Genomic DNA, 27,488 nt, shown 5'->3' on the forward strand with positions numbered 1-27,488 from the left:
ACATGCACTATTCCCAGAGCAATGATGGTATTGGTCAGTGATGATGGTGTTAAAAAAAGTGTTAATTTCATCTCTATTTCATTAAAGCTGCCATCCCCCACCAAAAACCCTTTGCAAAACTAATACACAAGAGGAATACCCCAAGTGTCTATTGGGATAACAAAATGGAACAAATTTAGACTCTGGAAAGTTACTGGAGTGCTCCATTTGCTACATCCCAGAAAAGACAAGGCTATTAATGCTTAAAAGGAGGGAAATTACTGGGGAAGGAGGAAAGAAAACCAATGCAGCTAAAACTGGCCTCTGTGGTTTCTGGCTCAGAAAGTTCAGAAGGCTCTCTTGGACTAGTCCTACTCTTCCCTCTCTAGCGACAGGATACCACCTCCTTTCTGAGGGGAGGTGGGAATGCTACCATACTACCCATGGCAATCAGGCTCTTGGGAATGTCAGGGCACATTCTGATCACACTTACTCCAGTGTAAATCAGGAGTAACACCCTGGGAGTTATGCCAGGGTAAAACCAGGGTGAGTGAAATCAGAATCAGGCCCTGCACCAGGAGTCCCCCTACCCTCATAACAACTAAATGAAAATCAGTTAGCCAGAAGACAAGTTTTTTTAGAGACCAGAGGCCTGAAGTTGTCAGACTATTCCCTTGCTGAGAGCTGGGTTCTCAGAGTCAGCTAGAGACGAATAAGGAGAGGACCATAATTCTCAGTATGCCAGAATCCTTGATGTGATCACCATACAGGTGTGTGAAAGAGCAGCATTGTGTTAGTAGTAACTTACCTGAGGAGAGCTACCCTCATGCTTCTGCTGAATCTGCAGTGCTGCTGACCTGTCTGGAGCGAGCTTCCAGGAAAAACAAAAAAAGCAAGCAGTGCAAAGTCTGCTCAGAGACTGTGCTGCAGCAGGAGCATCCATCTTAGATCCAGTGGAGGAAGAGATCTTGGACAAGCTCCCTTTTTAAAGCAACAGTGCTTCTACTGAGCATGGCGAGCAATAATACTGCTGCTCTAACATAGAGCTGTGTGAGGGCAAAGCCCTTTACTGTATTAACTAGTTAATCCTCACAAAACCCCCTCTGGGCTCGGCAGGTAAGTACCATTACCCCCATTTTACAGCTGGGGAAACAGAGTGAGTGCGCTAACATTTAAAAAAATGCCCAGGGATTTCTGGGTGCCCAACTTAAAAAACACACCTCTGGGTCTGATTGTCATGGGTGCAGACTAGCCTCGGCTCCAACTGACTTCAGCTGAGCAGAGCCCTCATAACTGCAATTGACACCATGGGTGCATCACACCCATGGTATTTCAAGCTAGAGAGCCTAAAACTGAGGCACCCAAAATCCTGGGTCATGTGAAATTTTTTGGCCATAGTGACTTGCTCAAGGCCACACAGTGAATCGGATCAAAAGCCATGATCGGTAACCCAACTCACAGTCCTTTGCTCAATCCATTGATTAGACAATGTCACCTCCCATTAGCTTCTCCATTGGCAGCTAGGGGATTGTTAGCAGGCCTTGAAGAAGGCAGAGCTGAGAGCCTTTACATCCAGCTTCCATTCTCCAAGGGCACATTCCTTGGTTAAACTGCAAGTACTGAAAGGCTGGTTAGAAGCATATACCAGTTGGTTTCATTGTATCATATATAATACCACCAAAGAGAATAGCACAAGTTTGATGACTGTGGCCTTGATAGCGCAATAAGTGCTACATGGGCAGATCCCTGAACCTGGATGAAGCTCCATTGACTTGTATAAGCTCCATGTGGGTGCAGGGGGTTGATCCATGAGGAGCCCACTACAGGATTGGGCCTCCATTCTGGTTGTATAACATAGGAAAATCATGCCATCATGTGCCAGCAATGCCCCTCTGCCATGTACATTGGCCAAACCAGACAGTCCCTATGTAAAAGAATAAATGGACACAAATTGGACATCAGGAATGGTAACACACAAAAGCCAGTGGGAGAACACTTCAATCTTCTGGGACATTCTATAACAGGTTTGCAAGTAGCTATACTTAAAAAAAACAAACTTCAGAAACAGACTTCAAAGAGAAACAGCAGAACTAAAATTCATTTGCAAGTTTAACACCATTAATTTGGTCTTGAATAGGGACTGGGAGTGGCTGGCTCATTACAGAAGCAGCTTTGCCTCTCCTGGAATTGACACCTCCTCATCTATTGTTGGGAGTGGACTACATCCATCCTGATTGAATTGGCCCTGTCAGCACTGGTTCTCCCCTTGTGAGGTAACTCCCTTCTCTTCATGTGTCAGTATATTTATGTCTGCATCTGTAACTTTCACTCCATGCATCTGAAGAAGTGGGGTTTTTACCCATGAAAGCTTATGCTCAAATAAATCTGTTAGTCTTTAAGGTGCCACTATACTCATAGTTAGGAAAAGGTTTTCTATGTATATCTAATCTACTCTATATTTTTCTCAGTGAATATTTCTGCTATTTTGCAGATCTAAACCCAACATTGTTAACTCTGAGTGTGGTCAATCCATCACGTGCACATAAAACAGACCTCAGAGTTTGCCTCCCTCCTTACATGACACTGCTGCAATTGCAATCAACTGAGGCACTTGAGGTAGAAAGGCCAGATCTTTAAAGCTAGCTAGGCACCTAAATATGCAGCTAGGTGCCTAGAGGATTTACAAAAGGGCCTGAGCACCTCATCCCCGTTGGAATCAATGACAGGCATCTAATTAAGCATGACTGAAAATCCCACTAGGTGCTTATCACCATCTGTAGGGGTGGGATGCACAAAGGGACTTAGGGTTTGCAATGCTGAATATCCCAGTGCCTAACTTTTAGGTACCTAGAAAAATCACATAACACTGATCCACAAAGCAGAGTTAGGTGCCTAGGCTCCCTATGCAATGAATGAGGCGAGAAAGGTACCTTAGAATGTGATCCACAAAAGCCAGCACACCCTGAAAATCCTTTCTCCTGCTTTGGTGGGGGGGGGTAATTGAACCTGATCTCTCAGCTCCCCGATAAGAGCTCTAACCACTAGGCTATGGACAACCCCACCAGCTCCTCTAGCCAGATTTTGAATAGGACCCGATCCAGTAGGTGGCCTCTGAGCACACCCCAGTTTGTGAATTACTCTGGGGCATAGGTGACAGACAGGTACTTGTACACCTAGAGGGCACATGCCCAGAGGCAGAAACATTGGGCACGCAAGGAACTTTTACCCTGGAAACTTAGATGCTGAGTGAGTTTAGGTGCCTATGGGGTTTGGTGGAAATTCTGTGGATCACAGTGGATCCAAAACTGAGATTTAGGCACCTAAATCTGGGGTTTAGGCATCTAAGTATCTTTGGGGCTCTGGGCCTAGGTGCCTGCCTAGTTTTAGCAATCTGGCCCATGGACCCCAGGGGTAAACAGGATGATCTGATGGCAGAGTTTTCTCACAGAGGGGCTCCTGAGGCAGGAATTCACATCACTTGCTGCTGGAGCAGAGTCTGAGCCCAGTTGTCCTTCAGGCCATGCTACCAGTCTCACCCACTTAATCACACAGGCTTTTGTCTTCCAGGGATACTGGCTGTGTGAGACTTACAAGATCAGTACTCAGAGAGCGGAGGGAGGAGTAGTTTGAGTCCTTCAAGAAGTACTGTATCAATAATGTAAACACTGCAATTTAATTGATGTATTGTTTTTATTATACAAGCCCTGTGGGAGTCTGCTGACCAGAGTATTTTGTAAATTGAAAAAAAAAATATATAAACAGACATCCTAGCTCAGCCTGGCTTGCTGTGTGATAAAGGAGCCTGCATTATTTTATGTCTGTTTCACAGAGCAATTTTGCTGGCTGGATTGTCTCATTTGAGCTACACTAGCACTGGCAGGCTTCGCTAGCCTCTTCCTCCACCTTAACTCTGATACAAAGCTCAGCGCTTTCTGTCTGGATTTCAGAGGTCACAATGTCTATTAAATGCGTCACTTTAAAAGCTGCTTTTTTTAACAGTAAAAGTCCCACCGCTTCTCACAGTGAGAGGCAGGGAACCTATCACTCAACGTTAAAGGTTGGAGCACTTATTGTCCCCAGCTCTACACAATGCAGGAAGCATGTTCTTTCTTTCTTTCTTATCCCACCTGCACATTGTATGGACCAAAACATCTATCAAATGTGTGTGGGACTGGGGAAACAGGTGGGATGGATCAGTGCTAACTAGACGTATGATCCCATGAACATTATGCAAGTGAGTAATTTACACCTGTGAGTCATTATCTTGCCTATTTCCATATGCTCCTGTTCAGTCTGGGGGAAAAGGTCTTTCATTCACTAGAAGAAAATAATAGGTCTTAAATTTATGTTACATTCACACGCTGTTATAGGGCTCAGTGACTTGCCATGAAATTTGAGGCATGCCCATAGTTGGACTCGGTGTGGAAAAGTGATCCTGTATCAAAACGATGTTTCATAAATGATCTGGAAAAAGAGGTAAACAGCGTGGTGGCAAAGTTTTCAGAGATACAAAATTACTCAAGACAGTTAAGTCCAAAGCTGACTGTGCAGAGTTACAAAGGGAACTCACAAAACTGGGTGACAGGACAACAAAATGGCAGATGAAATTCAGTGTTGATAAAAAAATGATGGGGGTCTGAATTAGCTGTTACCACTCAAGAAAGAGATCTTGGAGTCATTGTGGACAGTTTTAGAGTAGCAGCCGTGTTTGTCTGTATATGCAAAAAGAACAGGAGTACTAAGGTGCCACAAGCACTCCTGTTCTTTTTGTGGATAGTTCTCTGCAAACTTCTATGCAATGTGCAGCAGCAGTCAAAAAACTAACAGAATGTTAGTAATCATTAGGAAAGGGATAGATAAGAAGACAGAAAATATAAAAATGCCACTATATAAATCCCTGGTACGCCCACACCTTGAATACTGCTTCTGGTTGCCCCATCTCAAAAAAGATATATTAGCACTGGAAAAGGTGCTGTCAAAGGGCAACAAAAATTCTTAGGGGTATGTAACAGCTTCCATATGAGGAGAGATTTAAAAAGACTGGGACTGTGCAGTTTAGAAAAGAGATGACTCAGGAGGGCTATGACAGAGGTCTCTAAAATCAGGAAGGTGTGGAGAAAGTGAATAAGGAAGAGTTATTTACCCCTTCATGTAACATAAGAACCAGGAGTCACTCAATTAAATTGCTAGGCAGCAGCTTTAAAACAAACAGAAGGAAGTACTTCTTCACACAACACACAGTCAACCTGTGGAACTCATTGCTAGGAGATATTGTCAAGGTCAGAAGTATAACGGTTCAAAAATAATTAGATAAGTTCATGGAGGACAGGTCCATCAATGGCTATTAGCCAAGATGGTCAGGGATATAATCCCATGATCTGGGTGTCCGTAACCTCTGACTGCCAAAAGCTGGGACTGGATGACAAGGTATGGATCATTTGATAAATTGCCATGCTCCACTCATAGCCTCTGAAGCACTTGGCCACTGTCAGAAAACAGGATACCAGACTAGATGGACCATTGGTCTGACCCAGTATGGCCATCCTTGTGTTTTAAAATGCCGTGCCAGTGTAACCCACATACCTCCTGGGTATGGTGTTCTGTCCCCTCTAGTGGAACTGAGACCATTTAGAGATTAATAAGTCTTCTATAGCCTCAGCTAAGGGCCATGTGGCTTTTAGCTCATGCATTTTAGCTTCAGAGGTCAAAGGTTCAATCCCAGCCGCTGATGACTGGGGTCTGTTGGTGTTACAAAAGCATCCCCTGAAGGTGGTATTGACTTAGATGAGGGCCCACCCATGCAGAGCTCTTTGTAGGATCGGGATTGTCACCAGTTCTTTATTTTTAGACCAAATTATTATTAAGTATTATTATTATTAATCAGTTGTTTTTAAATTGAATTCTAACTTGGCTCACTTTGGAACCTTGTCAAATATTACCTTTTCCTTCTTATTGCTAGGAGAAAGCCCCATGCGTCCCGCTTCGAGTAGTTTACTTTGTCAGCCAGAGTTGGGCCACCATTGGCTTCCACTGCTTCTAGTAGAAATGGACATGTGGAAGGAATGGGGGAGGGAGGAGAATATGCCCATAAACTCTAGATCGATCGATCAATCGATAGATTGGGGAGGAAGTGCAGCTCCCACCACCAGGGAAGTGAGGGGGATGGCAGCCAGTGTTTGTACAGCACCTAGCACAATGGGACTCTGAAGCACAACTGGGTATGATGAAGTGAAAAAACTGCCTGTTGGCACAAAAGGGGTTAAAGAAAACCTTTGGGCCCAGCTAGCTGCACCCTGTAATCCCTGCAGCCAATACCAGGCCTGGAGGGGAGAGTAAAAGAGCACCTGGCTCAGTTTGGGGCTGACTGGCAAAGAAGCAGGAGTTACCTGCCTCCCTACGTGAGGGGAAGGGTCATTAGCCTGCTAGTCAAGGTAGCCACTAGGAAGTAAGCACCATCTCCCTGGCTAAAGGAGACTGGGGAAGAGACTTAGGAGCCCCTGACCTAAGAGGTAAGCAGGTGATTGACACACAGAGACCTTGTGGGTCTTCAGCCCCGCCAAACTTCCGGCTGCTCTGCCCAGAAGAACCTGTGACTGCAACAGGATGCTACCCAGGGTCCAAGAGGGGTCTCTACTAGAAATGAGCCCCCACAGCAACTTGATCTATAGGGGCCATGCCCCAAATTGAAGGGGAAATGGTAAGTAGTGGCCCAGGGAAGTGGAAATAGACTCCCCACTGGGAGGTCCCCTACTCAGGGGTTGATTCACACAGGCATAGGGGCTGGGACCTGGTGGAGTGGGAGGGCCTGGGCCTCGCCACCCCTTGAAAACTAAGGCACCTTGACCAAGCAAGGGGTTGGATATCAAGCCCTCCCCCCCTCCACAAGCCCCAGCTTGTAGGTATTATAATACAAATAAATACATAATAATAGAGCACTAGTTGTTTCTTCCTCCTCCGCAGAGTTTCTGACCTGTCTTTATCTGACCTGGCCCTTCATCTACCATTGGGAAGAAACCTATTCTGGTTTCTTCCTCTTATCACGTGTTGTGTGAGTGACCATAGAATCATAGAATATCAGGGTTGGAAAGGACCTCAGGAGGTCATCTAGTCCAACCCTCTGCTCAAAGCAGGACCAATCCCCAACTAAATCATCCCAGCCAGGGCTTTGTCAAGCCTGACCTTAAAAACTTCTAAGGAAGGAGATTCCACCACCTCCCTAGGTAATGCATTCCAGTGTTTCACCACCCTCCTAGTGAAAAAGTTTTTCCTAATACCCAACCTAAATCTCCCCCACTGCAACTTGAGACCATTGCTCCTTGTTCTGTCATCCGCTACCACTGAGAACAGTTTAGATCCATCCTCTTGGAACCCCCTTTCAGGTAGTTGAAAGCACCTATCAAATCCCCCCTCATTCTTCTCTTCTGCAGACTAAACAATCCCAGTTCCCTCAGCCTCTCCTCATAACTCATGTGTTCCAGACCCCTAATCATTTTTGTTGCCCTTCGCTGGACTCTCTCCAATTTTTCCACATCCTTCTTGTAGTGTGGGGCCCAAAACTGGACACAGTACTCCAGATGAGGCCTCACCAATGTCGACCAGAGGGGAACGATCACGTCCCTTGATCTGCTGGCTATGCCCCTACTTATACAGCCCAAAATACCATTGGCCTTTTGGCAACAAGGGCACACTGCTGACTCATATCCAGCTTCTCGTCCACTGTAACCCTTAGGTCCTTTTCTGCAGAACTGCTGCCTAGCCATTCGGTCCCTAGTCTGTAGCGGTGCATGGGATTCTTCCGTCCTAAGTGCAGGACTCTGCACTTGTCCTTGTTGAACCTCATCAGATTTCTTTTGGCCCAATCCTCTAATTTGACCAAATCCCCTGCTCTAAACAGGGGCTGGGAAATGCAGACTTCTTTCCAGAGAGCCTGCTGGGGGGAAATTAGAGCTGGATAGATGGCCAGTACCTGAGCAAGGAAGCATGAATGAGCATAGCTGCTAGGAGTTTTAGTTCCCCAGAAGTACATACTTGCTCTGCACTGTCACCCTTTCACTTCTTGACCAAACCACCAACTAGTTTTCGGGCAATGAAGATGCTTCTCCTCCTGCTCAGGCAGCCAGATAGCCTCTTTCTTTCCTCTCCCCCCAGAGACAAGGGGCTGCTTTTTATCTCCCACCCTCTCAAATATACAGATGGTCTACATGTAAAGTTGGATTGATATGATTACATCAGTCAGAGATGCAAAAAACCACCCCCCTAGATGATGTAGCTACGTCAACCTAACCCGCAAAGTAGCTGCAGCTATGTGGACGGAACAATGCTTCTGTCGACATAGCTACCATTGTTCAGGGGTTCCTACAGTGATGGAAAACCCCTTCCGTCGTTGTAGGCTGTGTCTACGCTATGGAGTATTGTTGGCACAGACATGGCAACATAGCTATGTCGGTATAGTTTCCATAGCGAAGACATACCTGAACATTTTATGACTCAGCAGGACATCTTCATGTAGCCTCCACTGCCCTTTGGGTCAGTAATAGCCCCATCTATTTGCTGATAATGTAGGGACCAGGAAAATTGTGGGAGAAGAGGTCAAACTCCCAAGGGACTCACACCAGTGCTCTGATCCCGGCACCATTTCCAAACTCCTGTCACAATGCAGAGACCCGGCAGAATGCCTGCTCCTTGCCTAGCAAAAACTCATAATTTATACCCTTAACAATTAATTAGATGTTAAATGGCTGTCAGGGAAAGCTCTCTGTGATAATCTGCTAAGCCTTTAGCATCCGATTATCACTTTGCGGTGGAGACTGGACTAGACACTCAAGAGTGAAAATGCTTTAAGGTCTCGAACAGGAAAATATTTGTATACAATTAAGCAAAGTACTCCATTATTGATATATTTTCAGGATTTTTGTGCCCTCTTTTTGCTGTATTATTATGGCAAAGATTATGAAATAGATGTTATGAATAATTTTGAATGAAATATTGAAGGGATTCAAAATAGAAGGCTTTACCCAAAGTAGTCCCTAGTGCATCTGTACCCACAAGGATGTTACGGGAGCTACAACTGGTAAGTGTAATGGCTGACACCAGGGACCATCAGAACTGAAAACATATGTCTATACCACTTGTGTTAACATCTCAAGTTCTCAAGCTACCACTAACAGACTCCTATCCTTTTTTGCATCAGGTACAGAGAGGGATACATAATATACACTGACTAGTGGGTTTGTCTGGATGGAGACTCTCAGAATTTGTTTAGATTATGAAAAGTAGTTGAGGTTAGGTCAAGATTAGCTAACATGTTAACTAGTCGAGGGTCAACCTCAACTAGCTAAATCAAGATAAAAGGTATTAACCTGACTCTTTACTAGCGTGTAGTTACATTATGGTTCCCAGACATCATCTAAACACAGTGTTGTCAACTCTTGGGATTTCTTTTATCATGACTCCTGTGATAATTTAATGTTTTTCTTAGGGCTCTGACTTCTGAAATCAGAGAATCTTATCTTTCATTTAAAAAAATGTTTAAGTTCCAACAAGAAACTGACCTGCTCCAATGCCCTAACCCCACTACTACTCAGAGTTTAATCCAGCATCCACAAGTCCCACCGACTTCAGTGTGCATTGGATCAAGGCCAAAAAGGGAGTCATAGAAAGAAGACTTGAAAGAATTTTTTTTTTAAATCTATTTGTTTTTTACATTAAGGTTTCTTTGCACATGGGGCTTTTCCAGAATAACTACATGTGTGAACACTCGTATTCCACAATTTAAGTGTCGACCATTGATGGAATTATTCCTAAATAACTCCTCATGTAGATAAGCCCTTAAAAATATCAGGCATGTCCCATTTGGTTATTAAATAGGTGTTAACAAAAGCAGACTTAAGCTCTTCCAATTATTCAAGCTATGAGGCTTCTTCCAGTTCACTACAGAGACTATTCCACAGGGACAGACCCCTGTGTCCAGGTGGAGTAGCTCACTGCAAGATCGGGGCTTCATTCGCTGTTTGAATTACAACTCTATAAAATACCTCCCTTTTTGATGGCGTTTGAGTACTGACATAGGGTTACTGGTTTGTTTAATGACACATTCTTCAACTCTTTCCTCCTGTAATTCAGTTCAGCCAACCTCTTCATTATTATTGTTGCCCTTCTTTGAATTCTCTCCAGTTTATTAACATCTGTTTATGATCTCACCAGAGCGGTAAGCAAGCCAATTCACCTGCCTGCTCAGTGACAGGACACTCGTCTCAGAACTGCCAATCCCCAACATTCAAAAATCACAAGTCCGGTCCCTAAAACCGTGAGAATTTGTTTTAATAATGAATTTTGGGTTCTTTCTATTTGCCTTCTGATTAATGAACCTCTAAGGCGCACTTGAGTGATAGTTTCAAGGGTTTTTTTCTGCAATCCTGAGGGCTAGAAACTTACTTAAAAGAGAGAGAGAGCGTACTGAGATTTTCATTAAATATCAGGTTTCAGAGTAACAGCCGTGTTAGTCTGTATTCGCAAAAAGAAAAGAAGGACTTGTGGCACCTTAGAGACTAACCAATTTATTTGAGCATGAGCTTTCGTGCTCAAATAAATTGGTTAGTCTCTAAGGTGCCACAAGTCCTTCTTTTCTTTTTTCATTAAATATCTTAATTCTAGTAGATGGGGTTTTAAGAAAAGGACCAAATTTTGCAAGACTCATGATAAAATCATGAGACTTAGCATCACAGTGGTAATACCCCCCCCCCAGCTCTTAAATATCATTTTTCATCCATAGATCTCAAAGTGCTTTACAAAGGTCAGGATCATTATCCCCATGTGACCGAGTGCTTGGATGGACCACACTGAAAATGCTACACTTTGGGCAGACTGCAAGCAATAGGGCAGACAATTCCCCAAACCGGTGGTTTATTGTATAATTAGATTCACCAAGACAACAACAAAACAGCGTCTGTAATACCACCCTGGTCACCAAGAAGCCAAGTACAGTCTCCTTTGAGCATTCCAGCCCTTGACTTCTATCCAGACAGCCAAGTCTAATATAGTAAGGGGTTACTGAAAACATGATTCACCATATATGAGGTTCACCAGGCCCAAAGGACTGGACACTGATTCCCAAGTCAATATGAGTCTCAGATCTTACCCAATTATCACACTGATGCCAGTCCTTTAGTAACTAAAACTAAAGGTTTTAATACTAAAAGGAAAAGAAAGAAAAGAGTTGCAAAAGATTAAAAGATCAATATACATTCAAATATGTGTAAAGTCCTTAGGTCAGTTTCATAGCAGAGATGGTGAGGCGGATGATTTAAAAAGTTTTTCTGGAATAAATTGAAAGGGTTATAGTCCAACAGGCAGTCCAGGTGTAGTCTGTTCACATCTTTCCATGCATTTTCCAGGTTATTCCAAATCATTATTTGGACGATCTCCATCTTATGACTTATACTTTCCCGGTTCAGAGTTTAAGCAGACTTGAGATGGCTGGATCAGGCCTGGGGTTTTCCTTTAGAGCTCCCTAGCAAGCTGGCAAGCCTCTTGTCACAGCAGGACCTCCCCTGAGGAAGCAGAGGCAGTGCATATTCTTGCTTTAAAGCTAATCTTCTATTTCCTAGGCATACACAGGTAAACTGATTGCATTCATTCCCATAAGGCAATTAGCCAGTACATCATTATAACATAGATAGTCAAGCTGAAGACAATGTAAATAACATTATGAGTTTCCTGCATTATCTTACATCTTTGATCTTAAGGTTAACGGAACCATCCGCATGAATAATATCGGGCAATTAAGACATGAAAGGGAATTAGCATTTACAAACAAATCTGGTTACATTGTTAAACTTTGAACAAGATACAGGTTATTGCAGACAAATACACTTAGCATCTACCCTTGATTTCTTTTACTACAAATAAATGGGTTAATGATTGCTGGTCTAGTACATCTCTTTGAAATTCACCTACAAGTTGATTGTCTTGATCACATTTCAATGCCTCTTGTTAAGTTGTTATGGGTCATACCTAAGTTGACCAGTCTGTCAGTTTTCAGAGTGGTAGCCGGGTAGTGGAGGGGTCATTACACAAAGTAAAAACTATTTCCCCATGCTAATTTTTCCACCTATAGTTACTCGCACCTTCTTGTCAACTGTTTGAAATGGGCCATCCTGATTATCACTACAAAAGGTTTTTTTTCTCCTGCTGATAATAGCCCACCTTAATTAATTGGTCTCATTAGAGTTGGTCTCATTAGAGTTCTGTGTGTATATATATCTTCCTACTGTGTTTTCCACTGCATGCATCTGATGAAGTGGTTTTTAGCCCATGAAAGCTTATGCCCAAATAAATGTGTTAGTCTCTAAGGTGCCACAAGTACTCCTTGGGTTTTTTTTTTCAGTCTGTCAGTGTCACACTCCATTTTATAGATGGAGAAATGGAGACAAAGAGAGGTGAAATGACTTTCCCAAGGTCACTCTACAAGCCAGTAGCAGAGCCAAGAATAGAACACACATTTACAGAGTCCCAGTCTACTGCTTGATCCACTAGTCCTGTTGTTCTTGACCATTTTGGGAGCAGGACTCATTTGTAAATGTTTATGGTCTGTCACAATCCATTAAATAGTCTGGGGGTGGAGGCCCTGGGGTGGTTTCAGTCAGAACCTGCCCACTGGGGAGGCTGAGTCCCGCCTGGCACTCACCCCACAGTGGTGGCTCCTGCAGCTTCTGTGCAGTAAGACTGGCTGGGCTTGGTTCTCCATTCTGGGTGTTGCAACCTTCGGGGATGCAGCGCTGCACAGGTTTGGCTGCACCCCCCTGACTGGACCAAATTTTTGTGAGTGCAGTAGTGACCTGGCTCATGCAGTTGCAGCGTCACTCACTCAAATTTGGCCTACCCACACTCCTGTTGTCATGATGGCTGGGCTAAACCTGAGTGGTGCTGGGACCCCAGAGGTTGCAGTGCTTGGAGCATGGAGGCAAGCTCAGTCAGCCCTGTGGGAGGAGCCACAGGAGCTGCCATGAGACCCTTTGAAACATTCTGGCAACTCAATTTTCGGTCCCGACCCATGGGTTGAGAAGCCCTGCACTAGAACACACTGATTCTCTTTTTATAGCCACCACTGAAGGCACTGATCATGCAAACACTTATGCACATGCACAGGAATTTGTAGGATTGTGGTTTCCATTTTGTCTGGTTTTATCCATATCTCTTTCAGCATTATTGCTTTTCAGATTTCTCCCTTCTATTAAATATCTATTTCAGATTATTCCCCCAAACTTGCATTTCTCAAAGATGACTCTTGTTTTATTTTCTACCTATATTTCTATACGAGATCCCTTAATATTATTTCTAACTATTATTTACTGAGTGCCATTAGTATGTTCTGCACTGTACAATAAATAAAAAGACAATTCCTGGTACAAGGAGCTTATAATAAAAGTTGGACATTTAAAAAAAAAAAGACTTAGGCCAGACAAAAGCAGTAGATATAATTAAAAAAATTAAGTGGCATTTCTTTATCTTTGAAAGTTACATCCCATGAGGAATTGGACAGATAATAAAATTCAGCTGTGAATTTAATCAGCATTTTGTTTAATTCCCCTTCCAGATAGTTAATAAAACTGTTAGATCTTATTCCCTCAATAAGAAACCTCTTTTCTGAACAAGTTGAATGTGAAATGATAGCCACAAACATCTGTTCATGCCTATTTTACTAAGCTCATAAAACCACAGTGTCCACTTTAGACTACTCCATTTCCAGCCATAGGAAGGAGCTATGGTCACATAAATTTGTCAGAGATGTACTTGGACAGCTGTTTACCTGAAAATTATACTGTTCTCTAGAGTTAAGTCAGTTTATGTATTATTTTATAGTTTGAGCAAAGAATAAGCAAAGAAATTTTTGAAACATTAGTCCACAATTCACAGCCTTCTTCATTTATAAATATCTAGCAAGTCAAATATATTTTGCATGCAGTACTACAGGTGATTAAAAGAAATATCCATCTTCAGTTTAAGCCCATTCACTGCATCTTTATGTCTACCAACATACTCAAATAATTTAGCACACCAGAATCAATGCTGACAAAGAGCTTTTGTGCAGGTCCTCAGAGTTTAAAGATGTTCGTGGAGTCAAATATTCCATCCACGCACAAGGGATATATACACTTAACTCCTTTTAGCTTTAAGGGGAGTTACCTGTGTATATACCCTAGACATCAATGAGAGAATAAAAAATAAATGGTATGTAGTCATCATGGGTAGACATCTTCTACCTGCACCAAGCCCAGAGACAGGCTTTGTTGGGAACTAAGCAAGTGTTGAAAGGAGGGAAATCAACCCACAGCCAGAGGGAAGGTTGCAGGACCCTTCCCTGGCCACTTCCCTAACACCTATACTGGACTAATGACCATGGTTCTTCTGTACCCTCAGTACAAGATGCCTTGCCACTGGAAGCCTCCATATGCTTACCTTCAACATTGCCCTCCATGCTGGCAAACCCCAACTCTGCCATGGGTACCATGAAGCTTGGGTGATGTGGAGCCACACAGGACATCTACTAATAGGAACATTTCATTTACAGTGAAGAAACGGAACAGAATTTTGTAGCTATTGGAGAATTGGGTCTAATATCATAACTACTGATCCATTATGTCTTTAGCAGCCAGGACTAGCCTCCTGGGTTCCACTCCAAATGCTCCAATCTGGCCCCTGACAGGGTGAAAGTTATTGGTTAAAAGCTTACTCTATAGATCCGTGTTGCAAATGTGGCAACTTCACCCAGACCCAGTTCCTCATAGTGAGATACAGCCTGCAGGCAAAGGAGGGTTTAATATTGATTTCTACTGCCCCTAGAGGAGAGAGTGCTGAATAAACTCCCCCAGGATGGAATTTATCCCTTACAAAAAGGCTGTCACTAGCTTCAGCGGCAAACGTTTCTAAGAGCTACCTGGCATCATAGACCATATTGTAATGTTATAGTACACACATAAAAAGAAAAGGAGTACTTGCGGCACCTTAGAGACTAACCAATTTATTTGAGCATAAGCTTTCGTGAGCTACAGCTCACTTCATCGGATGCATAGTGTGGAAAATACAGAAGATGTTTTTATACACACAAACCATGAAAAAATGATAAACACCCATTTTTTCATGGTTTGTGTGTATAAAAACATCTTCTGTATTTTCCACACTATGCATCCGATGAAGTGAGCTGTAGCTCACGAAAGCTTATGCTCAAATAAATTGGTTAGTCTCTAAGGTGCCGCAAGTACTCCTTTTCTTTTTGCGAATACAGACTAACACGGCTGTTACTCTGAAACCAGTACACACACAGTTTGCTTGTGTTAAGAAACTCTGAGAGTGCTAGAACATTATTTTTCTATAAAGAAGGGTAAAAACATATTTGACTAATGCACTGTAACTGCTACAATATGAAATAACTACTGTGCCCTAACTTCCTTCGAATGAAGGCATTTATGGCAACCATTACCATATCTGATATGTTAAATTCAAACTCTGACCCATTTAAAAAAAATAAAAACCTGGAGATATTCAGAGATGTTTCCTGAGCCTGACAGAATCCATTTGCTACATTTAAAGTTGTCACTGAGTTCTAAATGTCATATGTATATTTGCCTGTTTGAACTGTCCCATTATAACATACAGTTATGACTTATAAGTTGGATTGATTAAATGCGATAATAGGTCATTTTTCTTCTTCCCCCACAATTTTACGGAATAAATGAGCCATTCTAATCCCACTTTTAAAATGGATTTGAATCACTGCAAAGGGTGTGGGATTAACATAACAGTTTGGGAGAAATGAAAGGCTCTGTTTACCTACATCACAGTTACAGAACGGGCAGCAGCAGCGCAAGCTTCTTCACCCCGCCAATGTGCCTCAGTGCTCACTGGTGGAGGTGAGGTTTGATTGTTAGGGGTAATTCATGCATTTTACCCATTTGCTCCATTGTCCCTTGGCTGAGCCTGCCAACAATGGAGACAGTCAGTACCAAAGGCTTTCTGTGATACAGACACTTCTCCACTAGATGCTGTATTATGTCCACCTACTGACTCCACATGCTGGCAAACTGCCTCAAGAATAGACCTTGAAAGACCAACTGTAGGGGTTAGCTCAGATGCTGTGGTGATGAGTAGGATATTCATTCCCTAGAGAGTTCAGGCATGCAAATTCAGTCTCCCTGTTTGAATCCATTCTTGACCTTTGCTGTGATTTAGGTACATAGGCATTCCCATACTGGATCAGACCTGAGGAACATGTACTCTAACACTGGCCAGCCTCAGATGTTTCAGAGGAAGAGGGTAAGAATTCTGCAGTAGGCGGATGAGGGATAATCTGCTCCCCAGATTAGGTCTCATCCTAATCTCTAAATGTTAGAGACTGTCTTAAACCCTGAAGCATGAGGTCCATTGCATAGGAATCTAAATCCCATTAATTTGCATTGTTATCTGAATGCCTACTGTGTATGTGTACTTTGGTGCAGAAGTTAAAAGCTTTACTACTACGAAAAGCTTCATTTTATTCTCTTGCCTAGGATGGTTTGAAGCAAAGATTCTGGTTTCTGTCTCCCATTCTGCATGTGTGCAGTATAATTGACTACCACCAGCCCCATAACAGAGCTGTTTCTGTGACCTTAATTATGGTCTCACTAATGAAACTGAACACACTTGTGCAGACGGCACTGAAAGCCCAGTCTCCTAGCACCAAGGAGACAAGCTTCTATCACGGAGCTCGAGGAAGTTCTCCATTAGTAGTTAGCCATAGAAATTCCTGTATGATCTTTTTAATCTGCAACCTGCCAATGGAAGGTTACATTCTCTAACCCCTTACAGGGCTCATGCCTGAGCTGCACACTCAACAGCGCTTGTGAGAGGAAGCGAAAGTGGCTGGCTCCTTTACGCTGCTGTGACACAGTGGAAATAGCCTAGGGCTGGCTCACTACTCTGTGCACTTTTTAAATGCCCTTGTGCAGGTTCAAGTGGGACATAATTGGTTAGGACTGGGTGATTAACCAGTTAATGATCTCAGAGCGGTGACACCTCTCTTCCCCCTATGGTACCCTCTTAGCACAGGCTCAAGGGGGTATGTCTAAGCTTGGGAGAAACCTTATAGGGATAGGACATAATGCTGTGTAAGAAAGACATAGTAAATAAAGTACAATGTGGTGAACTTACATAAAAGTGGGTGAAGACTGCTTGCACAGAGAAATCCAGTGTGAGGGAGCATGCCCTGGGGCAATCCCCCCCTCGAATCCTTGACCAAACAGAGAGAGTCGCTGTAAATTGTACCAGCTGTGGCAGTGCCATGGGGACCACTTACACTCAAGGAAAGGGCAAGGTGCCATGTGCTCTGTAGTCCTGGCCCTGAGCTGCCCCTCCCGCAACCACATGCCCCCTATATATTGAGGGGGAAGCAAGTTAGGGTGGCTTTATGCCAACTGATTATTCCTCTACACAAAATGACTTCCTGCTAGGGCATCTCTCTGATCACTGCTTTGGCAGCACAAAGTGGCTGGATGGTGGGGGGGAGGCAAGAAGCTGGCCCTTAGTACCTCATTCTGCTGTCACTGTAGTCAATGATAAAATTGACATCATTGACAGCAGGATTGAGCTAATAACTCCCACTGACATCAATAACAGTAGGAGTGGGCCCCAAAACTATCCACAGGAATTGTTAATAGGTTATAATTAACATCATTATCTCTACACGGAGCCAGAGCCCAATATTTCAAAGATATTTAACTACAAAGAAGTTTGTAAGAAGCTATTATTGAGCTAGAAAGAGAAACAAACATTAAAAGTCATAATTACAAGCTGGGGTGGTTTTTAAATCACCTGCACCTCAAACAAATTGACAAAGTTTCTTAAACTTTGCAGGAAGATTTTCTTTTGTTTTCTCAGAAATTTGAGGCACTTTTCAGGCCAAATTAATTTTCCAAGACAAAGTTATAGGGAGACTAAAATAGGGTTTTAGTAGAAACCACTAATTGATTATAGACAGGCATTCCAGAACACATGGGGTTGAAATTCTATATAGCAAGTCCTACTGTTTCCACAAAAAGATTAATGCCAAATTCTGCAGTGAATTATTTCTAGGACTTGTGGCATGTCAACTGATTGCAAAATCATTCTAAAACACATGGATTTCAAGAAGAAAAATAATCTCAAAATGCACCATATTATCAATACAGGGAAACCTAAATATTTGCCAACACTACTACCTTTAATTGTCTCAAAACCAGCATCATTTTTACTAACTTTTAAAATGTGCTTTGGAGGTGTAGCAGAGGAATCCTGCTTGGTGTGCACTGCCTACAGAGAGCTGCCATTCTCATTTCATAATCAAGGTGACAAAACTGCAAAAAGGCTCCTTTGTCACCTCACTTCTGGAATCTGAGATGTCACTGACACCTTTTTGCAGTCTATTCATTGGTGTGAGCAAAGACAGAAAACAATGGGAAAAACCAGTGGGCCCTGAGAGAAAGAAAAATGATTACCACTAGGAAAATGACAGGTTGCAGAGTAGCAGCCCTGTTACTCTGTATTCGCAAAAAGAAAAGGAGTACTTGTGGCACCTTAGAGACTAAAATTTTTTTAGTCTCTAAGGTGCCACAAGTACTCCTTTACTAGGAAAACGAAAACACTTAAAAGCCAGAAAGGTTAATATTTAAATCCAAATAGAAAATATAAAAGAAGTCACATAAAGAACACTTGTGGGCAGAAGTTAAAGGAAAACGCTCTATAAATAAGAACTAAACAAAATAAAAGGAGGTAGGAGCACTGCTAGGATGGCAGCTCTGCAGTGGACATGTGTTGTTCTCTTGCTGCTTTTATCACAGCAGCAGTAAAATTTGATAATTGGATAATTTGAACCTTTTATGGCTAATCCTGCTATCATTGAAGTCAATGGCAAAACTCTCATGGGAGGCAAAATTTCAGGGGGAGTAGAATCAGTTCCTTAGTTGAGAATATTAATGCTAATTCCACTACCAATGAGGATGGTGGGGACAGACAGTTTCACTGTTGCGAGTCCACAATCACAAATGGAAAATAGGAGGCTTTTTTGCATCAGATGAGAAGAATAATAAAATCTGAGGCAAATTCTGCAGATTCAGTACCCAAAACCTCTTATTCAATGCAATTCTATCTCCTCTCACAACTTCCCAGCAGTGAGCCTGCACCTTGCCCAGTGGTGGGAGCTTGTAGTAAATGGGAAAGCTAGAATTCAGAAATTATAGCATTTAAAAATATAAAAGACCTCTTAAAACTCCATTTATGCCAGTTTTTCATTAGGGCCAGCTCTAGGGGATAAAACTGAACCATGCTCTGAGTGCAATACTACTAACACCATCATTACTGGAAGAGGAGAAGATGATCTTACAACCACTCCCCCTTCTTGGTATCCCATGCCCTGACCCCAAATAGCAGCACAGAGAAGGGCTTGTCTTTTGTTTAGCTGGTCAAAGATGCTCTTAAATGTCCTTCTTACTACGTCTCAGACTGAGCTACAGCTAGCAGCCAGTGTCACCACCTAAAGCCTGCTGCATCATGCTATTTAAACTTTTAAGGTCAGCTGGAGCTCCCTGGTTTCAATTGTACATTCTCTCCACCATTGTGATGGCAACTCACCAAAGACCCCCCCCCACAGAGCACTGAAGTCAAAGGACTAGTTTGAGAACTACTGTGTTAAATGGTAATTGTGAATCATGGATCTAGACTGTTCTCAGTGGTACCAGATGACAGAACAAGGAGTAATGGTCTCAAGTTGCAGTGGGGGAGATTTAGGTTGCATATTAGGAAAAACTTTTTCCTTAGGAGGGTGGTGAAGCACTGGAATGGGTTACCTAGGGAGGTGGTGGAATCTTCTTCCTCAGAGGTTTTTAAGGTCAGGCTTGACAGAGCCCTGGCTGGGATGATTTAGTTGGGGATTGGTCCTGCTTTGAGCAGGGGGTTGGACTAGATGACCTCCTGAGGTCCCTTCCAACCCTGATATTCTATGATTCTATGACTTTGTTACTACTGATGTGGAGCAGGTTTGGACCAATGGGAAGCCCAAATCCCATTACCCGTCTTCAAGGCCACTCAGTGTACTTGTTAGGGATTTTTGAGAGCTCCTTTAGATGAAATGGTCCCTGAGCTGAATCCATGAGCTAAATGAAAAGATAAATTAGAAAGACATGGCTAGAGATCCTACATTATTGCTGAGAGGTGAGACACCTGTTAGCCCTGCTTTCTCCCTCCAGCTACTGCTTCTGCTTCCCACATTCCCTGCCACCAACAAAGCTTCCATCCCCATACTGATCCTACTGCCTCCTGAGAGCTTTGCCACCTACCTCCACTCTCCATTCTCTCCCACTAGCAACCCCCCACACCCTCCAGCTGCTCCCATATAACTAGCAGTCAAAAGGGGGATGCTTGCTAGACTGTTGATAATTCTTGTTATTGCTTTTCAGCTCAGCCAGAGACTGGGCAGCTGCCAACATTAAACATGAAAAAGAAAAGAGCAAGCATAGTGGATATGGGGCAGCAGCTAGAAGCGCTGGGAATAAGTCCAGGCATCCTCCACTAGCTACACAGTTGAACTGGAGCCTTGAGGGAATCTTAAAGCCAGTAGTCCTAAAGGGGGACTGAATTACAATAATTGGTTTTTATTTCCTGAATGTAGAACTCTTGAAGTTGGGCCAGAGTTTCATACAACTTGAGTTCTTCAGTACTTCCATACAAGCACACAACTTGTAGGAAGCTTTAACTTCAAATGAGTCTTGAAATCCTAAATGATGTGGAACTAGCAGATTTAAAGATGTATGCCTAATACTGGTATTACAATATAACATGTTTATAAGGATGTTTTAAAGATACTAATCCCCCGTAAAACAAAAACTCAGCAACCTCTGTATAAAACAAGAATGTTTTTTGGTTTATGAGTAAATTAATTAAAGTGGCAACAAAGGGTTCAGTTTTTAAACTGGGGTACCTAAATTTAGGCACTAAGAATGGGCCTGCTCACTGACTTCAATGGCACTATTGATTTAAATATAAGTATGCGTGTCCGGGAGTGTTTGCAGGATCAGAGCCATCGTCACCTAATCACAGGTTTGGTCTGCTCTGAAAAATACAGTTAAAATAGCTGTGTTGGTTGGGGTGTGAAAAACCAGACGCATCGATGTAGATGAAAAAATGTCTCCATTGAAATAGCTAACATTTTTCGGGGAGGTGCTGTTCCTACACTGACAGAAAAATCCCTTCCTTCAGTTAGGCTGAATCTACACTATGAGGTTATCCTGGCATAGCTATGCTGGTACAGTTATATACAAGATAGATATGCCACCAGAGTCTCCGTAGGGTAGACACAGCTTTAGGCAGTCAAGTTGGAAAATTGGTCATTTTTTTCACTATCTCTATGCATGCAGACAATAAAAAGAGAATGAAAGCTTAAGATCACACAATTGGATTGTCTGCCTATGGATATGACCCAATTAAAGTGTCCCTAAATATATTTGCCAATGAACTATACATAGTGAACATGATTCTCATTTACACTAAGAGATACATTGCTTTAGTAGTTGGAGAGGGTCTGAAAGTGGATGCAATTTACTAATGGAAATTGTGCCTCCAAAGTTCTTACCACATTGAATATCTCAGTCATAGGTCCTAGTGTTTCTTATTCAATTATACCTGCTCCTCATTTTGTATTTTATATCTAACCTCCTGTTTCACTCTTCTATTAAAGCAGCAGTAAAACATTTTTCCCATTTCTCTGACATTTCCAGAGCATGCCCTTTCTTGGATCATAATTCTGTCTCTTTCTTTTGATACAGTCTTTTGCAATGCTTGCCAATTTTTTAGCCTAGTTCCTGTGAATCCACCACAAACTTTCCTTCAGAAGTTACAGTTGGCAAAGGAATTTTTTAGTATACTGTAATATGTGTAATCTTAAACTTTAATATCACTTCCATCTGTCCTATGTGACTGTAATTAGAGTCTTAAAATGTGGCTACCTTGTTGCAGTGTTTTGAAATACTTTCTATGTTGTATATTGTTTAGTAATATCTTTACACAGTACCATTAATCTCTAAGGCCCAGGTACTATCAGGAGGATGAATGCCCTCAACTTCCATTAGAATTAGAAGAAGTTAAAGGCACTTATCTCTTAGTGGGAGGTGATCAGCACCTTGTAGGATCATTAACTCGTCTATTGGGATAAACCTGATAGCTGCACAGTCACATGTAACTCTTCTCGTTTTTTATCCAAGACTAACCTCATGGTTATATGGGGATTTTGCAGAAGTCTTTACCATTAAAAATAGTAATGGCTGTGTTTTGCTGAACTCTCATGTATAATACTCAAAAGCAACAGAACAAAGAACCAAAGCATCATCTGACTTCAATTTTCTCCTTTGGGGTATGTCTACACTGCAGTTGGAAGCATGCGTCCCAGCCCAGGTAGACAGACTCATGTTAGCTTTCCTCTAATTGCACATGAAAAACAACAGGGTGGACATTGCTCAGGGTAGCCCTCTGAGCTCGGACCCAGGAGGTCGGGTGAGCTTGGACTATTTTTACTGTGCTAGTTGGAGCAATGCTAGTGCCAGTTTGTCTATCCCATCTGGGAGACACCCATTGAGATTGTTTCTCCAGTGATAAAGATTTTGCATGTATTAAAGGAATGAAAATGAAATAATGTACCTGTTTACTGAAAAGTGTGAATGGTTATTAACACAAAGTAATGCAACCAGAGTTTGCAATGTCTAAAATGTATTTTAGACATTTATCAGCTTTGGATCTACTAGGCTGGATGGAATGTGACTTCAGATGATTCAGACCCATCCATTCTGAAAGAGAAGTACTAAGTATACTTAGTACTTCAAAAGGGAAATAAGCCTGGATGATGGGAACTTGAATGGCACAGAAGAAGGAGAGACTGGAAGGGATTGTACAGCATAATGATAAGTTAGGTAGATGCAAATCATTCAGCTCCTAAAACAGCTCACCCATAGCAAGTTACAAAAGTTAAGATTTTGTGGACTTTTTGGGTATAAAAAGGCCCTTCCTCTGGCCATTGGTAATTGACGCTCCCCAGGTAGGTAAGAGACTAGGATGCAGGCAGCATGCCTTTTGGAATTTTCACAACTGAGCCATGAGTCTCAGACATGTCCATTATCCCTCAGACCATTCAGTGTGTGATTGGAAAGAATGCCTTATAATCAGCTACTCCTCCAACTACAAACCACTCCTACATTTCTTCTCAAAGGTACTGCCATCATTTTAAAAGTGGCGCCTTGGGCGCAGACTCCATGGGCGCTCCAGCCCTGGAGCACCTAAGGGGAAAATTTAGTGGGTGCAGAGCACCCACTGGCAGCTCCCCGCCCCACCCCCGGCCCCAGCTCAACTCTGCTCTGCCTCCTCCCCGAACGTGCCGCCCCGCTCTGCTTCTCCGCCCCCCGAGGCTTCCCGCGAATCAGCTATTCACGCGGGAAGCTGGGGCGGGCTGAGAAGCAGGCCGCGGCTTCCCGCTCAGGCCCAGGGAGGCGGAGGTGAGCTGGGGCAGAGGGGCGCGAGGAGGGCCTCCCACGCCGCAGCAGGTAACCCGGGGGGGGGGGGAGAACCGCTCCCCGCCCCAGTTCACCTCTGCCACCCTCGGCCTTAGTGTGAAGCCGCCGCCTGCTTCTCAGCCCTCCCAGGCTTCCCGCCGAACAGCTGATTCGTGGGAAGCCAGGACGGAGGGGGGAGGGAGGGCGTGGAGAAGCAGAGTGGGGCGGCGCATTCAGGGAGGACGCGGAGGGGAGGGGAGCTGGGGCTGGGGGGTGGCGGGGAGCTGCTGGTGGGTGCTCTGCACCCACCAAATTTTCCCCATGGGTGCTCCAGCCCCGGAGCACCCACGCAGTCTGCGCCTAAGGCGCCACTTTTGATGTGATCAGTGGGGGAGCGGCTGCTCCCCCTGCTCCTTCCCTAGCTACACTCCCCTGCCCCTAGGAGCCAGAGGGACCTGCCGGATGCTTCCTGGGAGCTGCCCCAGGTAAACACCTCCGGGACTCCCCACCTTGCATCCCAGCAGGTGCCTCTGGCTCTTAGGGGTGGGGTGGGCACCCACTACGGTGGCCCACAAGATGCTCCTACCCGGTTCTGGGGGCAGTCAGGGGATAGGGGAGGGGGGGTGGATGGGGCAGGGGTCCGGGGGGGGGGCGTCAAGGAACGTGGGGGGGTTCGATGGGGCAGTAGTCCCGGGGGGCAGGGGTGGGCAACGACCCCCTCATGGGGTGAGGAGGGAACCCGTTGTTAAGCTTTTGGCAGCTCATCACTGTGTTGGACTATTACTGTTGTTCTTGTTATCTGCATTACTGTAGCACCAAGAGGTCCCAGCTGAAATTGGGGTCCCATTGTGCAAGACGCTCTACAAATACTAGACCAAGGGTGGTCAAACTGTGGCTCATCAGCCACATGCAGCTCTTCTGCAGTTAAAGTGCGGCTCACGGAGACACCCCCCCATATTCTTCCCCCTTCTCTGCCTATCAGACTGGGGGGGGGAGCTCAGGGCTTCTGCCCTGCGGCAGGGTGGTGGGTTTCGGGACTCCTGCCAGAGATGACTAGTACCTGCTGAGAGTGGGGGGGCACAATTGAAAGGTTTGCCCCCCCAATAGCTTGAGTCATGCCCCCCAGGGATGCCCCCCTCTTACCCTCAGCAGCCCCCACCATGTGTTGCTTCTGGCTTCTGCCCAGTGGGGATGGAGGTCTCAGGGCTTCAGGAGGAGCGGGGCTTCAGCCCGGAGCCTTGGCAGGAACCTCCCCCAGGGCTGAAACCCCGAGCCGTGGCAGGCGCGCCCTGGCTCTCGAACTGCTGAAGATTGCCATTTGCGGCTCGGATGGTCTGTAAGTTTGGCCACCCCGTACTAGACAGTGCTCCCACAAATAGATAAAACAGAAGCACAGGTAGGTGAAGTAACTTGCTCAAGGTCACACAGTAGGTCAGTAGCAGAGTCAGGAATGGAACTCAGGTCTCCTGATTCCCACTCTAAGCATCAGACCACACTGTCGTCATGTAAACTAAAAACTGGCTAAAAGATTGGAAACAACAGTTAATGATAAAAGGCAGGGTATAGAGTTGGGTGGAGGTGTCTAGTGGTATGCTGCAGGGGTAGGTGTTTGGACTGGTCTTATTTAACATCCTAATTAATGAACCTGGATGAGGGAATAAACAGCACACTTTCACAGTCGCTCCTAAATTTGGAAGAAGTGAAAACACCAGTTAGAACAGAAAACTAATACAAATTGACTTAGACTGCAAACAATGGGCATTCACCTTGGAAATATGAAAGCTAATACCTCAGGAAAAAAATCAAACACACCTATAGTCAGCGGGAGGGAAAAACCTGAGACGTATTGATCCTGAAAGAGACCTAGAGATGATAGCAGGCAACAAATTAGACTTACGAAGAAAGAGTAGGGAGAGGGGTAATATCAATGTCATCTTGGTGGACATGTCTCTACCACTCATGGCTCGTCCCATAAAGACTTCCTGTCAATAGTGTGTGTAAGCATGCTGAATCACAAGGCACGTAACACTCCAGAACTGGAGAAAATATTGGAAACTAGTCCCACAAGCTCAAGCAACAACCAGGAGAATATGGCTTCTTCAGAAACAGTGGCTGTTGCAGCTACCCATACTGTGGCTATCAAGTATCCATTGGAATAGATGCTCTGTTTTGATGTTCACTCTGAGTTGGTATTCACCTTCCCTTCTATCCAAGTGACCAGACGATGGGAAATGTCACTGGTTTCACCTTGGGCCCTTTTGATGAGGGCAGCCCATGTTTCCAATCTCAGCCCATGTTTCCAATCAAATTGGGCCCTGTAGGTGGGGCAAAATATGAATAGTTTCTGCCATTTTCTCCTTCTTTTCTTTCCATTACAGAAAAACCCAGGGTAAGAGCAGATACTGCTTTATGTACACTTCCTGGAGCAGGGATAGGCCTTTGGCTGTGAAGGTGGAGAAAGCAGGGACAAAAATCAAGAGGAGTGTAACAGACTAGCAGTGTTTTCCTGAAACAACCCACTTCAACAGCAAATGTTGACCCTGCCAGAAAAAGGTTTTATGGATTTTGCTGAGTGAGACAGGTAACTCATAACCTCACTGGATGAGAGACAGGATATAGCTAGTGTATGGATGCAGCACTCCTCAGGGAGGAACTCTAGGAACAGCCAAGCCTAGAGGGGGAAAGTTTACACTGCTCCATTATTTTACTGTTTCTTTTCTTTGTTAATAAAGCCAAACTTCAGGAAAGGGGAAAGTTAGACCTTTACAGAGTGTGAACTGTGTTTTTAGAGCAAGTGACGAAAAAACCACGTCACTGGCATTACAACTGGTATAGGTAATAAAGGAAGTCAGAGTATAACGGATCAGCCCTGTAATGGTGAATCCAAAGGTGCAGAGATCACTGATACACGTAGGTGTATGGGAACAGGGTAGTATTCCTTTAAACAGCTACTGAATGCAAGGTACTCACAATCTGTTTAAAGGGATATTAACCTCTCTATATCTACAGCAAACATTCTTAAAACAAGTATAAAATTCTTGTTGGTAAGGTGTGATTAATAAAGAATTAAAGGAGAATAATATATAAAATCAATGCCAGTCAACATGGGTTTACAGAAAATAGATCCTGTCAGACTAACTTGATACATTGTTTTGGGGTGAGATTACAAGTTTGACTGATGAAGGTAATGGTGTTGATGTAATATATTTAAACTTCTAAAGGCTTTTGACTTGGTACTACATGACAGTTTGACTAAGAAACTATAGACTACAAAATTAATATGACACACATTAAATGGTTTAAAAGCTGGCTAACTGATAGGTCTCAACATGTAATTATAAACAGGGAATCACCATCCAAAAGGTGTGTTGCTGGCGGAGTCCTGCAGGGATCGGGTTTTGGCCCTACGTTATTTAACATCTTTATCAATGACCTGAAAGAAAACATAAAATCATTGGTTTCAGAGTAACAGCCGTGTTAGTCTGTATTCGCGATAAAGTTTGCAGATGACACCAAAATTAGGGGTGTTGGTAAATAATAAAGAGGACAGAGCTATCTGGATCACTTGGTAAACTGGGCGTAAGCAAACCATATGGATTTTAGTATTACTAAGTGTAAATGTATATATCTAGGAACAAAGAATGTAGGCCATACTTACAAGATGGGGGACTGTATCTTGGGAAGCAGTGACTCTATAAATGATTTGGAGGTCATGGTGGATAATCAGCTGAACAGAGTCTTCCAGTGCAACTCTATGGCCAAAAGGGATAATATAATCCTTAGATGCTTGGATAAGAATCTCAACTAGGAGTAGGAAGGTAATTTTACCTCTGTATTTGGCACTGGTGCCACTGCTGCTGGAATAGTGTGTCCAGTTCTAGTGTCCACAATTCAAGAAGGATGTCGATAAATTGAAGAGATTTCATAGAAGAGGCATGAGAATGATTGGAGGATTAGAAAACATGCCTT

At 43.6% G+C, this 27,488-nt stretch overlaps 1 protein-coding gene across 14 annotated transcripts in view; it reads right to left on the reverse strand.

The window, feature by feature from the left end:
• Window positions 1-27,488, reverse strand: part of DLG2 (discs large MAGUK scaffold protein 2) — a 1,447,004-nt gene that overhangs the window by 924,295 nt on the left and 495,221 nt on the right. Inside the window, exon 1 of one of the 14 annotated variants that reach the window (XM_074955926.1) lies at window positions 788-935. The exons of the other annotated variants lie outside the window; for them this stretch is intronic. Within the exon in view, the coding sequence (XP_074812027.1) occupies window positions 788-922 (135 nt within the window). The 5' untranslated portion in view covers window positions 923-935. Of the gene's footprint in view, window positions 1-787; window positions 936-27,488 lie in introns of those variants that run through there. 14 annotated transcript variants of the gene reach the window in all.

Source organism: Natator depressus, chromosome 1 (genome assembly GCF_965152275.1).
Source record: "Natator depressus isolate rNatDep1 chromosome 1, rNatDep2.hap1, whole genome shotgun sequence".
NCBI classification, from domain to species: Eukaryota; Metazoa; Chordata; order Testudines; family Cheloniidae; genus Natator; species Natator depressus.